The sequence below is a fragment of the Neopelma chrysocephalum genome, unplaced genomic scaffold, assembly GCF_003984885.1.
Source record: "Neopelma chrysocephalum unplaced genomic scaffold, ASM398488v2 Primary Assembly neopelma1_23, whole genome shotgun sequence".
Lineage (NCBI taxonomy): Eukaryota > Metazoa > Chordata > Aves > Passeriformes > Pipridae > Neopelma > Neopelma chrysocephalum.
This window is the reverse complement of record NW_020897691.1, coordinates 26,476,805-26,493,435: the sequence shown is the minus strand read 5'-3', so window position 1 is coordinate 26,493,435 and position 16,631 is coordinate 26,476,805. Positions and strand designations below refer to the sequence as shown.

The window sequence follows — 16,631 nt, the reverse complement described above, 5'->3', positions numbered from 1 at the left end:
GACAGATAAAACCTCCATTCTGAATAGATGGTCTGAACATTTTCAAACTCTTTTCAGTACCAACTGTGTAGTCCAAGACTCAGCAATTCAGTCCATCACACAACAACCGGTGAAATACGAATTGGATACTGCCCCCACTTTAGGAGAAACCCTCAAGGCCATACAGCAGGTGAAAATCGGCAAGGCAGCTGGGGTTGATGGAATTCCACCTGAAGTCTGGAAACATGGGGGCCTTGCACTCCATGCTAAATTTCATGAGTTTGTGGTGCGCTGTTGGGAACTAGGCGAACTACCTTCAGACCTTTGTGATGCATTTATCATCACCTTGTATAAGAAGAAAGGTACTAAATCAGACTGCTCAAATTACTGTGGTATTACTGTGCTCTCCATTGCTGGCAAAATCCTGGCAAAAATACTCTTGAACAGACTAATACCCGCTATAGCAGAAGAAATTCTACCTGAAAGTCAGTGTGGTTTCAGAGCCAACAGGAGCACCACAGACATGATATTTGTTCTCAGACAACTGCAAGAGAAGTGTAGGGAACAGAACAAAGGTCTCTATATAACCTTTGTCGACCTCACCAAGGCTTTCGATACTGTGAGCAGAAAAGGTCTTTGGCAGATTTTGGAACGTTTAGGTTGTTCCCCCAAGTTCCTTAAAATGATCATCTCTCGTCATGAGGATCAACACGGCCAAGTCAGATATGGCAACACACTTTCTGAGCCCTTTCTAATAAAGAATGGTGTGAAACAAGGCTGTGTTCTCGCTCCTACCCTATTCACAGTCTTTTTCCACATGATGCTCCAAAGGGCCACAGCAGACCTCGATGATCAGGACGGTATCTACATATGATATCGTACTGATGGAAGCCTATTCAACCTAAGGTGACTGAAGGCCCACACCATGACCTTAAACCATCTTGTCCGGGAGCTGCTCTATGCTGATGACGCCGCCCTTGTTGCCCACACAGAAGCAGCCCTGCAGCGTCTAACATCCTGCTTTGCAGATGCTGCTGAGCTTTTTGGGCTGGAAGTCAGCTTAAAGAAGACAGAAGTTCTCCATCAACCCGCACCTCAGGAAGTCCCTCATCATCCCCACATCACCATTGGCCAATCAGATCTTAAATCAGTCCAGCAGTTTAATTACTTAGGCAGCCTCATCTCCTCAGATGGTAAGATCGACGGGGAGATAGATAACAGGTTAGCGAAGGCATGCAGTGCTTTTGGAAAACTCCATAAAAGAGTATAGCGTAATAAACACTTGAAGAAAAGTACCAAGATCAGTGTTTACAGAGCCATAGTGCTGTCTACTCTTTTATATGGTTCCGAATCATGGGTCATCTACCGCCACCACCTGCGTCTCCTAGAACGCTTCCATCAACGCTGCCTCCGCACAATCCTGAACATCCACTGGTCTGATTATGTGACCAATACATCTGTTCTCGAACAGGCAGCAATCACAAGTATTGAGGCCATGCTACTGAGAACGCAGCTGCGATGGGCAGGGCACATCTCCAGGATGAAGGACCACCGCCTCCCTAAGATCCTGCTTTATGGTGAACTTGCCACTGGCTGCCGGAAGAGAGGAGCCCCAAAGAAAAGATACAAGGACTCCCTGAAACAACAACTCAGCCTCGGCCATATTGATCAGCATAACTGGTCTACTCTGGCCTCCAATCGGGAGGTCTGGAGACACACCATCTATAACGCTGCTGATGCTTTTGAGAAAGCATGCAGGATCACCCTTGAGGAGAAAAGACAACGCAGAAAGAATCGAGCCTTGCAGAATATACCATCTAAGGAGTCTTTCTGCTGTGCCTTTTGCAACGGGACATGCCTTTCTCGTATTGGCCTTTTTAGCCACCAACGCGCTTGCAAGAAATGTGGGTAGAGCCCTTCCCAAATCTTCGTTCATGAAGCCTAGCCATGATGATGATGAAGTTTCATCCATTTACACAATACCCTTAACACATCCCATAATAAATTCTGCATAGACTTCCCCCCGCTTCTCTTAAAGGGGTGACCCCCGTGTAGCCCATAACCTCCACTAATCTGCAGGGTGTTCTGAGATGGCCTTCTCAGTTCAGAGATAGCCTTGACTCGTCTGAATGGATTTCACATTGGGACAAGGGGTATCTGCAGTGCTTTTGCTGCCCCTACCAGCACTTTTAAATGACTGGTTAGATGTATCTGTGGACTGTTTAAGGCCACATGGCTTAACATTATTTATGCCAGCCTGTAAAAAAACAAGCCCTTGCCCAAGTTGTGCACTTTTCTTGATGGAGGAATGCCATGTGTACTTGACCACTGAACCGCAATAATGATCAATGACATAACTACAGTAAATAAGCAGATACAGAGTTTATACCAGATTGTTCATGGAAGACTCCATTAGAGCTAATACATTCTTCTGTTGAGAAAATGAAATGGAAATACTTCTGTAGACTTGTGTGGTACTGAATTTTTCTCTGATGATATTCGACTTACATGAATGCTTTCTAACTGAAGGATTTATTTTTTAAATAGAAGTGCAGGTGGGAGTCAGACACAATGAGATTTCCTGCTTCACTAGATAACCCTATGCAGATTAATGATTCACTTCAGCTCTATCTGAATAATATTAGTATAGCAAATTATCCTGTATAGTAGGATGCACTTTTCTATGTCTTATGAGGCATTCACAAGAAGATACAGCACTATAACTTATGGAATTGTTCCTACAATGTGTTTCACAGATCTCACTGCTGAGACAATTACTATGGAAAATGAGACCCAAGACTCATTTTGTTTCTTATCTTGAGGATTAGGTTATATATAATTTGGGAAAGTTTTAGTGGACTATTTAGACTTCCCCCCCCCCCATGATTATACTATGGTCACATGAGCAGAACAAGTAGAAAAAAGCACCAGCTGCACTTCAGCCGCTTGTTAATGGTCTATTGCATGCCACCTGGCACCTTGGTATTGCTCCGTTTTCACATTTGTATCAGCAAACTTTGTTGTTTAGGTTGTACAAAACCAGATGTGCTCTAAGATTGTGCAGTTACTATATCCATTGACGTGTGTCGGTCTATTGATGCTATTTGAAAAATAAACCAGGCTTGCTCTATCGATTACCCTGTGGGGATGGAAGCTCAGTGTTATGATGTACTGGGAAACGTGGCTTCAGAATGCTGAACAATTTCACTTTTTTTTGATTGTGGAAACAAATGCAGCAAAACTCAGTGAAACATTAGACTTTATTAGTATTAATATTGTCGTGCCACGGAGCACGTGCTGGTTGCATTAAAGTAACCAGAACACAATTTGCAAAACAAGTCCACAATAAAAGAAGGGTTACTCTGGTAAAGGACAGTTTCCCAGCTGATCGGAAAGTTAAGTGTTGCTTCCATTACATTGACTTGCTTTGAGAGTAATCATACAGCTGCCATTAATTTTAGTCTGTTTTTTCTGCACTAATTGTCATTGTCAACTTGCTTAGAAAGCATAGGCACAGTAAACCGTGGAATACACCTTGTTTGCTGCCTGCATCACTGTGGTGAGCTGGTAGTGCCTAGTGTAGCTGTCTGAGCTGGGACAACTGTCTTCTTGATTCTTGCTAAACCTCTATATGTCTAGCTGTCCCCAAAAGGAAAAGTGTTTCTAAGAAGGGTAGATTAGCATCCTGTGTTGTCTTCAGCCTAGCCTTAGAGAGATCAGGAATAATATCAACCAGGACATGTTTTTGATGCATGTGGTTGTCCATCTTCCCTTCTCTGCAATTAGCATTAACAGTCTACCAACATTTAAAAACACTGGTCCTTAGTCTAGCTCTGTTTCTCTACCCAGGAAATAATTTGTATTACACAATACAGTCTTGCAGTTCCACTTGTGAGGAGAGACTTGAAAGAGAAAAGAGAAGGTTTCTTATGTCAGTGGGTTGCAGATAGCTTGGTACTGTCGCAGAAGCCACTACAGGAATATTCAGAGGCTGGGACAGTAGTAGTCTGGATCAGGTTGAAAACTGTAATTGAGTAATAGTTAAAACCAGCTTTTCGTGTGTATTCTTTTATTTACATTAAGAAGGTTCTTTTTTCCCTGTCAAATTTAGATTAACAGAAATAATATCCACCCCACTATGACCTGCAATGTGCTGTTTCCTCTCCACTGCTTTTTTTAATAAAATTTTGTTGCAGTTTCATTTACCAAGTGTGCTAAAAATAATGAAAGCCAAAGGTATATAATAAATTTCAGTCAAGCAGTACACTATATCAGAAGGTAAGAAATAAGACTTCAAACAAATCTTCAGCAGAATATACAGGAAATGTTATCAAAAGAGGACTCTAATTTGAGAAGTCACTGTAGAAAGTTTCACTCTCCCACACAACCTAGTATTTCAAAGCAAGAAAACAATAAAAGACTTCCTGTTGATTACATCTCTTGGCCCCACAGACCCAATGCATCCAAGATGTTTGTAGAGCTAAATGTTTTTTGACAGTATTTAACGAGTCTTTCATGAAGTTTTGCAAATTTTAGGACTTCCACGAAGGAAGCTATATATACACACCTATAATTATGAATTTGTTGTCAGATATGCTGTAAATCACAGATCTTCCATGGTAGAAGCCCTAGCTTCTAGTGTTTAACCTCAGTTGTTATCCATTCTACATGTAGTCTTATTATGATAACTTGAGGTAAATCACTTATGTAAAATTAAAAAGAAAAAGTATTTAGAAGTACTCTAGAATGAAATTTCTATTCTCTAATTCTCTAATTCTGTCATTTCTAAGAGCTTAATTGGTGGGGAATAGTTTGGAAAGGTTTGTTAATGTTGTATTTGTCTCTCTTTATTGTAAACAGTATTAGTGACAGTGATCCAGGATAGTTATGGTTAGAATTATTTGTGGCCACAATGGAATATAGCTATAGAGGAGTTTGAGAGAGGAAAAGGCATTTGTGAAACAGGGGGCAAATGATTGTATGATTCCTGTTGAAACAGTGGAATGAAACATAGGTTTCTCCTTGTCTCTGCAATGCTTATTCTATGCTATTGAAGAAAAATATTGATAATTCGAGATACTCCTACGTGAATGCAGAGTTACACGTGTTCTTCAGATTGAAATAAATACAACCGCACTCACTTCTTATTCCCAGTGAAAAACTTTGGTTGTTAGGGATTTGTTTTCCTGACTGAAGCTATTGTGAATCTTACCATGTACTCAGCACCTGCACAGAGGGCAGGAATGATAATTGGAGATAAATATTTTCTTTGCTTCCATCATCAAGTATACTGCAGTATTTGTAGTACTCTGCCACTTAACGTATTTTTTATTTTACAGTAATTCTAGCTGGTGGTTAATAAAAACCAATTTGAATCTTCATTCTGGTTCTTTCATCAATTACTGTAGAATCTTCTTTCAGTGGCTTTATTGATTGTCTAAGCATTCACAAGAGATTTTGTGTGGACTAAGTCTGTATCTCACAGCTTTCTTGCAGTGACTGTCTGATACAGAAATCATTAAGTATTAAATCAACATTGTCCTCTCCATGATATCCTCTGGCATCCTCATGTGCAGACTCAGCAGTACGTCTTAGAAATATTAACTGGCTATGTATTCTTTATTAATGGAAATACCTGTTTCTTTTTATTGGCTTCAGTTCTACCTCTGTATAGCTGTTACTAGGTTAAAAGCAAACCAAACCAAACCCGCATCACTAATGTATGTCATTCTGCAATTGCAAATGTATTTGTGGTTTGCATTCCAGCAACCTTGTAACAGAAATAAACCTTGATAAATCAATTGAATAGCCAGGTGAAATGGACTATAATGAGCATTGATTATATGTTTACATTCTGTTTGTAGTGATATTTGATGTGTCTCCGTCCTATAAATCTTATTTATGGTCACAGCACTGAGTTGTGTGATTGAAACGAGCATTTTGTAGAATGACTTCAGCATGATGTGATTACCTTTCAATAGCTTAAAGCTATGGTTTTTTTTAACTGACATAGAGTTGTAACAGAGTTTGGCAACTCTTAAACATGATGGAAAGTATATGTCTATAAATACACAGATGAAAACAATCTCACTTCTACAAATTGAAAATACTCCAAACTTTCCAAACATTTTGCTGAAATGGCAGCTTAGCAATTACCTACTAAGCTATGTGTAGTTTAGAGTGCTTTCTAATTCTATTTTCAAAGTCTCTATTGGCCTAATGCAACTAATATTTTTTCAGAAATGTTAATGGAGAGTTTAGTTGTATAGTTAGTGTCAATGTACTCTGAGGCCATATTGCATTTCCAGCAGAAAAAAAGTCTCAGATTTTCATATTTACTGTTCGTCAAATATTAAGCTCTTAGTTTGGCAAATATCAAGAAATTGGAATTGATTTATAATTGTTCTTAAATGCATTTTAACAATTCTTCTATTTTTTTTCAGATTTTCCAGATTGCATATGTTATTGTGAAAGCAGCTAACTCACCTCGTCCTGGAAACTGGGTATTAGAGCGTTCTCTGGATGGTGTAGACTATCAACCATGGCAGTACTATGCTATCACAGACAGTGAATGCCTGACACGCTACAACATTCATCCCCGTCCTGGAACTCCATCCTATATAAAAGATGATGAAGTCATATGCACTTCTTATTATTCCAAAATCCATCCTCTGGAAAATGGAGAGGTAAGATCAGATGGTATTCTGTGTACTGTAACCTGGCAGAAAAAAACCCCTTTGATTAATTGGCAAATATGCCCTCAGCAGACAGAGTATTTTGGTAGAGTTGAAAAATGTGGAGAGAATCTATTTGCAAATGAAAAAACCTCATCTTACATGGTACTGTAAAAATGCATAAAAGGTTCACTCTAATAAGCATATTCTACAAGGGAAACTAAGAGATAAAAGAGTTATTAGGTAGGCACTAGTACTTTCAGACACTTTTTAAGTGCTTGAAATATGTTCCCATGTCACTTGTGAACAAAGATGAGAATACTGGGAAAAATCACAGATCCAGTGAAGTCATTAAAACACTGTTCTTTTGGATGCGTTTTCAGTCCCAGTGTACAAGCCAGGATGTCAAATGGTAATGATTTTAGTCAGAGTTTAATTTAATGCCTTTAAGAGCTTGTACCTGACACTCTACCCCTGTTTATGCCTATTCCTTCTTCTCCTGTCAGAGGCCTCTACTAGTTTATCGTAAGTCCAGGCACATGAATCATGGACCAGTCATTTGTTTTAATTGAGGGTATGGAAAAATATGTGGACATGAGGATGAGGATCTGTGATTGAAAGAGCAAGGCAAATATAACAACAGTAGCTGAAAATACAATATTTTCGGTCACTTAAAATGACAAGAGGGAAAACCAACTGCATATTTTTTTCACAGATTTTCTTCCAACACTTGCTTTGCAAATAGCTTGGTAATTCAAGGAAACAATGTGGTTTGAATGTGCACTAGATCTGAAGTATTTATTTATTTATAGATTCTTTGATGTTCAATGGTATTCTGGGAGATTTTAGTCTCAATATTTATCCTTCTGTTAATTTTTTTGGAAAGAGGTGGAAAATTACTTTATTTTGTTCCCTAAATGCAAAGCAACATTTATATGCAAAAGTGTTAATACAGTTCTTTTTGAGTCCTGGTCATAGATGTATGTAGTTTGTTTATGTTCACAGGAAATTGCCAATGCCAGTTGCAAAAATTGAAAAATACAACTTTCAATGAAAATATCCTGCTGATACACTTTAAAAAGATATAAACTTGGATCTAGAGGCGTCTCAGATTATCAGAAGTTATCAGATAGGAAATCATTTGCATATCTAGGAAAAATCATTGCAAATATTTTGTATTTGTATTTGTATCATTTGAATGGGTATTTGCTCTTGTAAAATCTAGCAGGAGCAGATGAAGTGATATTAAAAGAAATAATATGTGCACATGTTCTATGTTTTCAAATTGGTTTCAACTAGGTGCTTTTTGAGGGGTGAACAGAACAAGAGTTAACAGTTTATCACTTGCAAAGGAATTTTTTACAGTTTCTTTGAGAGAATGTGTTTGCACTGAAAATATAATGCAAAAGTAATTATGCTAATAATTAATTTAATTTACATTGTTCCATTATTTTGATTATCCAATTCTCTCACAGATAGATATTGATTCCAGTAGTCAGCTGTGCTCTTGGTTAAACCAGTTCTTCCTTATGTTCTTCTTATGTCTTCTCGGTCTAATTTGACTGAGTTAAACAGCAAAGAACTTTATTCAGCACACTAGTGTATATCCGTGACTGAAACATTGGCTTAAAGCCTGCTGAATTGAATGGAACTTAATTCTGATCTTTAGTGTGCAATTAATAACTTTTAACTTGGCGTGATGTGCTGTTAATTGATGCTCTGTCCTGAACCTAGTAAAAGACCAGCATCTGATACATAGTTTCTTTAGACGCATAGAAGACTTTGCAGGGAGGAACACATCTATTCCATACCACTTGACAAAGGGGAGTTGTTAAATACAGGCATACTCTACGAAAGGCATGTCATTTAAACCACTCTAAGTTAATCTTACCTCACTCAGGTAGTTATTAATCTGAGCTGTGGCCCTAATAAAGAGAGAGAACAGCTTGAAATGAAAAGCCTAAAGCTTTACATTTATAGAGACTGCAAGAGTACCATTTCACATGAACTAATCCATTTACATTTTTAACAATACTCTTTGCATGAGTAAAACTCTGATTTCATCTGTCTGAGCAGCTAAAGGCTGCAGTAAGAAGTATGTAGCATTTACACAGAATTAACCCACGTTAATTCTTTTTCCTATTTTGTCAAACACATAACATGAAAAATGACCAAGTTTCTACCAATATCAGATTTACTTGCCATTGTGTTGTAGGTGGTATTTGGCTCCTGGTTTTTCAGTTGAACTACATCTGCATATAATTTATTTTTGTTCCAGGATAGCAATTTTTTTCTATAAATCAGATATTACAGTAATTTTGTAAGGCTGACACAGTTATGAAATGTACATTAAGTCCCTTTGCTTCAAAACCCATGAGTTATTCAGGCACACTGTTCTGGTGTACATCCAGGAAACCTGATGAAGTGCAGAAGGAACATAGGTCAGCAAGCCAGTGCCAATGTCAAATGTACAACTGCAGTACTGTCTGAGGTTAAAACTTGTCTTCTTAAAAAAATTAGAATATGTTCTTCTTATGTATACTTTCAATGAACATTTTAGTCAGTGACTTGATTCATTAGCATATTCCTAGAAATGTTAATTCTAAGCCAAATACTTTTGTAATTTAATACTGTTCCTGTTTGCAGCAGTAATACTATCTTGGTCAATCACAAAATTAGAACCAACAACAACTAGAACAACAGCAACAACACGAACAAAAACCCTAGGTGATATATCTTCAAATCAATGTGACTAGCACAAGTTTAAGTTTGCTTGATCAAATGTGAACAAACAATCTGTAGACCAAGAAGTATTTGCAAAAAATAATTGTCTTGAATATTTTCATGAATTAATGGAAAATTGCATAGTGATAGCTTCTGAATAAACAAAAGTGAGAAACTTTCAAATAAAGAAATTTCTCTAAAGGCATAGACTTGAATGCAGAAAGATTGCTAGCATTCTGGTTTCCATACTGTCTAAGATCAGTGATAGCTGGAAAAATAGAGTGTCTCTATATCACATTGGCAAAGGCAGACTTTTAGCATAGATGTTTCTGATATGCAATCACAGAATCATGGAATGGGTACGAATGGAAGGGACCACAGTGTGTCATCTGGTCCAACCTCCCTGCTCAGGCAGGGTCATCCCAGAGCATATGGCACAGGATTGCACTCAGGCGGATTTTTAATATCTCCAGTGAGGGAGACTCCACAACCTCTCTGGCAATCTGTTCCAGTGCACAGTCACCTACACAGTAAAGAAGTTCTTCCTCATGTTCAGGTGGAACTTCCTGTGCATCAGTGTCTGTCCATTGCCTCTTGTTCTATTGCTTGGCATCACTGAGAAGAGCCAGGCTCTATCCTCTTAACATCCTCCCTTCAGATACTTATAGACATTGATGAGGTCTACTCTCAGTCGTCTCTTCTCAAGGCTGAACAGGCCCAGCTCCCTCAGCTTATCCTCATGAGAGAGATGCTCCAATCCCCAAATAAATGTAAATGTTAAAGTTTCCCAAAACAGTACTTCCAAATAAAAAAAAGACAGTTCCTCTGTCTTAGTGTCTTCAAGACAGAAAAATAGGGGAAAGAGATTAGTTATCTTTATGAGTTACTCATTAACTTTTACTGAATTGATGTTTCTTGCTTTGACGGTAATTTCTTTTTTACACTGATGCCTGCTCAGCTGGTGCTACGAAAAAATTCAGGAGTCGTTAGCTGGGGTGAGATAAGAAAGGGTTTAATTATGCCAAGGCAAAGAGATGTTACACGACGCGCGCCCCAGGCTGTGCCTGAGATGTTACATTTATAACAATATCTGGCCAATCCCAAGTGTGTCCTCCCCGTGGCTTTTGCTCTGGTCCACCCCCTGGCCCACCTCCTGGAATTTGGTCTGGGGGCTTTTTGGGACCCCCTCTTCATCATTCTTCATCATCTTCGGGGTACAGAGAGCAGGGTCACCCAGTTCTTTGACTCTGTCCTGCGGTTTAGGCCAAGATACAAGCGTTCTCCAAACAAGACAGGCTTACCTTGACTAAGAGACTAAACATTTTCTACTGGATATGGGAATAGGGTTGATATGGGGAGTATGGAATGGGGTGAGAGGATTAAGGAATGTATAAACTAAGGGGTGCTACAGGGAGGAGGGAGAAAGGGGTTTGTTTCTAAAATCTACTTCTATTACCTATAAAACTTGTAAGGCTTACAAAATTAGAAAAATAAAAAAACATTAGGGGCTTAAGGCATCAACACTAACTGAAAAAGACCCATTCGCGTAAGGGTTAATAGCTGGTGGGATGAGTCTGGTATTTTCAGGTAAAGAAGAATTCTCATTTTGTTCTCATCTTTGCTTAAACACCATATCAGAATGGTGTATATTTTTTTCTTTGTTTCCTCAGATGATCATTAGTTCAAGAAGTGAAAATCAGTGGGTTACCATAGTGATTTTTGCTTCATTTCCCTGACACAGGATCCTCTGATGTTTATATCTAGTTTGCACTTTTCTATTGAAACCTTTCTTCTTCTGCTAGACCCCATTTTTGTCACAGCTTCTTTACCTTGATGACTAGGATGCAAGGCTCTGGACATTAGCCTCCAATGTTGTGATTTTATTTTCTGTGAAATGCTGAAAGATTTCTTTTAGTGAATGATTGTTTGAAGTAGCATATATAGTATTTTTATTTTGATGCATGGGAGTCTTCTCACTTGCAGTCATGTCAAAGCTGGACCCTCTGAAGACTTCAGATGTGATGGTTGATCACTATAACGTATTAGGAAAATGTATATCTTTTCATAGAAAATGACACATTTTACCTGGCCTATAGTTTCATAGGAAATAAAATTGGAGGTTACACTTGGAAAAAGCATTCTTAAAACATACATAGATTTAGAGTACTTTGTATAGGCTAGGAAAAAATAAATATTAAGGTAAAAAATAATTGTTTTGTTATTTTTCAATATCAAATAATTCTCTGTGCAAGCAGATGTTGAAAGTCAAATCCAATGAAGACAGTGGATGAAAAGCTGAATTAATCTGATAGGAAAGCCCTTCCTTTTATTAAGAAGTCAAAAAGAACCTCCCCCCATATTCTGGGAAACATTGAGTTTCTCTAAAATGAGGCTTTCTGAAAGTATAAAAAAGAAGAGGAAGGCTGTGAATCTAATTCCCACCTTTTAAAATCTTAATTGGAATACCCAATTGACTCTCTGTTCTGTCATCACATAGAGGTGTTCTGTCAAAGTTGGTTTTGAAAAATTATAATCATTGCTGTGGTGCAGAAGGTATGTAAACTTTCAAAGAAAAGAAATCCTTCCCTCATTGTGGGCAGAATCTGTCTTCAGAATAGGCTGCCTTGAAGGATATTGGTCTAGGTTAATATTTTGTTAGTGTCCCCTCCCACCCCCCTCTTCTGGCTACAGCGACTTCAGGAATATTTATGCTCAAGCCATGGTTTTGGATATCATCTTTTTGTGTATGATTGCTCTCGGTGAAATGACTTGTGATAACTTCTACTTTTGAGTGTTCTTTTTTGAGTGTTTTGAAAGGAAAGCAGCCTAGAAGGTTACTTGTGTCTACCAAGAAGGGATAAAATACTGATTTTCTTCAAGAATTTTGGCACATGAGCTTTCAGCTGCTTCAAAATTTCCACTTAGAATAACCACGAAAGAAACAGTTTACAAAAAGATAAAACAGATTAGGGATTTGGACAAAGATCCAGGTCAAGTTCATTTTGCTGCTTTTTGGGTTTTTTCTTTTTTTTTTCTTTTATTCGTCCTAGTAAAACTAAACTTGAGTGTCTAATCTGAGAAAAAAAAGACCTTTAACAAATAACTGCCAAATAAATGGATACATTTTACATACTCTGTGTACCCAATGATATATTACCTCACTAGCATAATATTAATATTTCCTGTTTTTCTAATAGACATTCAAAGATATGTAAAAGGAAAAAACAAAGTAAGCATTTGATGTATGTGCTCAGTATAATGGGAAAGTGTTGAAAACATAGAGTTTAATGTAGGATAGTTTTAAATTATTTTATTATGCATGATGAGAATTGACTTTGTAATAGTTTATTCAAATCTTGTACAACTGATCTTGCAAGTCAGTAATTTAAGAATTGCATTATAGCAATATTCACTGTTAATTTTTGCCTAAGAAAAGGGAAACTTACAGTAATATTTTCAAGTTGATAGTTCATACTGAACCTGAGTTTTTGATATTTAATATTATAGAAATATTATAGAAAAAATAGTGTATATAAAATGTGTAATGTACTTCTAAATTATGCTACAAAGAGGAAACAACTGTGGAAAACTACATGTAAGTAGTATTGCAGTTTACCATTATTGTAAAAAAAAGAAACGGGATATTTACTGACAAATCTATGTGGGCCAAATTGGAATGAAAGTTTGTTTTGTGTAGTTAGACAGTCCAGTTTTCTATCTTGGCATGTCTTCTGTCCTTGAGCAAACTTATGTCATAATTTCTACTGTTTCTGGAAAAAAAGCAAAATTGATTCATCATATGAATCATAATATTTAAAAAGTAATAAAGTTGCAATATGCAAAAAACATACTATACAGTGCAGTCTTTCAGTTTGAAGTTGAAGAGTCAAATTGACTAGACTATTTTACTTTTTTCTGTAGCATTCATCATTTATTGCTCACAATGCATACTGAAAAGAGATGTGTGCACATCTTTATATCTTTTATATCTTTGTATCTTTTCCAAATCATAAAGGTTGGATTCATGCCTGTAAATGTAGTTTGTAACTCAACATACTGTTTTAGTTGCAAAGGGAAATGTTTCACCAAAGTCTTGGTATTTGCTTGAAATGACACATATTTGTCTTGTTGGGTCTGGTAGCGGATTTTTGGTCAGATTTGATAGCTGTAGATTTTATTCTGACAGCAAAACAAGAGCAGTGGGTGCTTGCTAACTTGGTGAGGTTTTTTTCTCTTCTGTTTGATTAGGGAAACTGAAGATCCCTTGTGGGTTTTCGTTTTGGAGAACTGATACTTGAAGACCTTTTTTTCCTTTTTTTTTTTTCTTTTTTTTTTTTTCCTTTGAGTAGTTGTTAAACAGTCATGGAAAATTACCGGGAGAAAGAATAGCTGAATTGTAAAAAAAATAAATATTTTTTTAAGGGTAGAATTTGTTAAAATCCAGTTGGACTACATGGAGCAGTAATTTCAATCACTAAAATCTCATTGAAGCAGGGACATATAAATAAGTCAGCTTGAGGCCAAATGTAGGTGTGCTTTCATGTCAGTGCAAAGGAATTGTATATTAAAGGAAATCAAAACCAAACAGCATAATTTACCTGGAAATTTCAATTTAAATGGAATTTACATGGAATTTTCAGTTTAAGTGTCACGGAAGTTCAATAGAAGGAAAGTTAGTCAATGAGGCACTGTAATACCAATGAAAAAATTATTTGATTTAGGTCTAGAGTCTAGAACACAGGAATGAAGAAAGCATAGAGTCAGGTTGGGTAAGTAGACAGATTGCTTTTTCAAGCACATCAGAATAATAAAGCTGGTAGACAACTGAGACATAGTAGGAGTGCCAAGGACAATAGGTCCATAGCAGATCAATTCTGTGGATTGAGCTTCTTATGGAGGGACTTAAAGAAGTCGCTACAGTAGAGCTTTTCTTTGTTTTAGAAGTTGGAGAAATAATAGTTTTAAAAGAACAGTTTAGAGGCCTTGGCAGACTTGTTCCCCAGCTTTCATTGCTGTCATATGGTAGGGAATATCCCTGTGATCAGTTGGGGTCAGCTGTCCCAGCTGTGCCCCCTCCTAACCCCTTCTGCACCCCCAACCTCTTCACTGAGGCAGGGTGAGAAGCAAAAAAGGCCTTGATGCTGTGCAAGCGCTGCTCAGCAGTAGCTGGCAAATCTCTGGAATATTATCGACACTGTTTTCATCACAGATCCAAAGCATAGCCCCACACAAGACACTGTGAAGAAAATTAACTCTGTCCAGCCAAAACAGCACACTAGTTGACTATATAAATCATATTATTTTATATCAGGTATCACAGATGAAATCTGAAAAATCCAAACAATTGAGAGTTTGACAAAACCCTGCCAAGTTTAGTTTTTGTAGTCAAAGTAAGCAGTACTGTTTTTGTGATTTCGCAACAATCACGATAGGAGCAAAGAACAAAAAGTTGTTTTCATGCACATAATTCTTTAATCTCTTGTCTTTTACAGAAGATTTATGATGCTATTCCTGGCCTGGGAATTCTGTGCTACTTAGAAATGGATTTTTTCCCCCTGACTTTTCTTACAGTAGCCTTTGTAAAATATCTCCAAGTCTGAACAGGTCAGGTTCAGAGTTGGAGACACATCAAAGTTTCTTGTATTCTACAGCTGAATGTCCTATTTAATCTTTCTTTTTAAAATATTATAGATGGTTTTAAAGGCACTGAATGTTCACCATTCACAGGGATCCCGTCTGGTTTTCAAAAGCATTCATCAGTTCATGTTCAAAATTATATGATATGACACGGGTTTTGCTAGAAATTAGACACCAACACTGTACAGTAATTGTAATCGACTTTTCCACATATAGGTTTGCACCACCAAAAAAACCCAAAAAGTTTTGTTAACATTTTCCCAGTCCAAAACTCTTCAGAATTGTGGTTACAAACAAGAATGTTGCAGCAATGTAAAACATATTACCACAGTTTATTTAATGATAACATTCAGGAGCAGATGTACTTGTTTACTGTTTGAATAGCTTAAATCCACACATTCTCCCTCTTTTACATCAGCAGTTGTGTTTGGCAGCCCTTTGCAACTGCTTACAGCTGTTAAAAGTTCCTGTGGATTTTCTTTCTACTGGTCGCGATTCCGTACTGGCAGTAATTTGTCTGTAATTCCACAGCGTACTCCACAGTGCATCTTATTCAGGAAAAAAATATAGCAGGAAGTGCTGTAAGTTTTTAGGATAATCATATAATGAATAAAGGAAGTTGTAACATCTTGGTAGGAAAGGGAGGGTGAGTGTTTATGGGTTTTTTTAATATTTTCAATATTTATATTGTTTGATTTGGCATACTTAGAAATCTTTTAATTAAATCTGGGGATCAGAATGCTTTTTATTATAATCCACAATTTGAAATTACTTGTCTCATTCATGATCACTGTCCAAAAAGATGCTTAGAACTTTAAAAAGTAGTAGAGAAAAAAAATATTCTTTTAAGATAATGTGTCATCTCATTTCAGGGCTTTCTTAAAAAATAGCATAATTTGAATTTTAATGTTATGCTTTTTGAGTACCTTTGAAGAACATATTTGATGGACCACTGTATTTCATCCTGTAAGCAGAGAGATGGTCGTGTTTAACTCAGTAATGCCAATGTATTTCACCTGTGCTTGATCAGAACTCAGAATAACATAATTCTCAGAATTGCTTTGCAGCTGGAGTTGCCATTGGCATCAGCCGTTGAGTTCCTGTGGCAGCAGCTGTTTCACACTGACAAAATGTAAACCAGAATGACAGTGGTAGTACAGATTTTCAGATATCAGAGGTCAGAGCATTGTTGCGTACAATGAAATTTAAACCAGTTATCATTTAATGATTTAAAATCATAAGTCACCTGCAGTATTATGTACTAGAACCTAGAGCACATTGCCAATCTACTTGGTTGTAGATAACTCTTACAAATACTGGTTCAGTGTGCTTCATCTGTGAGAATGTTCCTGTAAGAGCCAAGCCTTTAACTTTTTCTCCAACTATCTTGTTAGTTATTACTAAGCACAAAAAAATTTTTTTGCTGTATTAAGAGGTGGAGTCTCACTTGTAAGTACACTTTGAAGAGCCGGTAGAGCACAAACCATCATTGTTGTGTTAAAATACGGTATTCCAGGCCACACGTCTTGTCTGTGGTATGCATAACTGTTGCTGAAACTACAGCATGCTGCAATGTTTCCATTTATTTAAGACAGTTACAAAAAGAAAATAAAATTT

At 37.1% G+C, this 16,631-nt stretch overlaps 1 protein-coding gene across 5 annotated transcripts in view; it reads left to right on the top strand.

The window, feature by feature from the left end:
- LAMA2 (laminin subunit alpha 2) overlaps positions 1 to 16,631 on the top strand; it is a 363,498-nt gene that overhangs the window by 107,352 nt on the left and 239,515 nt on the right. For all 5 annotated transcript variants that reach the window (XM_027691351.1, XM_027691382.1, XM_027691393.1 and 2 more), the window contains exon 4: positions 6,423 to 6,665. In XM_027691351.1, the coding sequence (XP_027547152.1) occupies positions 6,423 to 6,665 (243 nt within the window). The remainder of the gene's footprint in view (positions 1 to 6,422; positions 6,666 to 16,631) is intronic.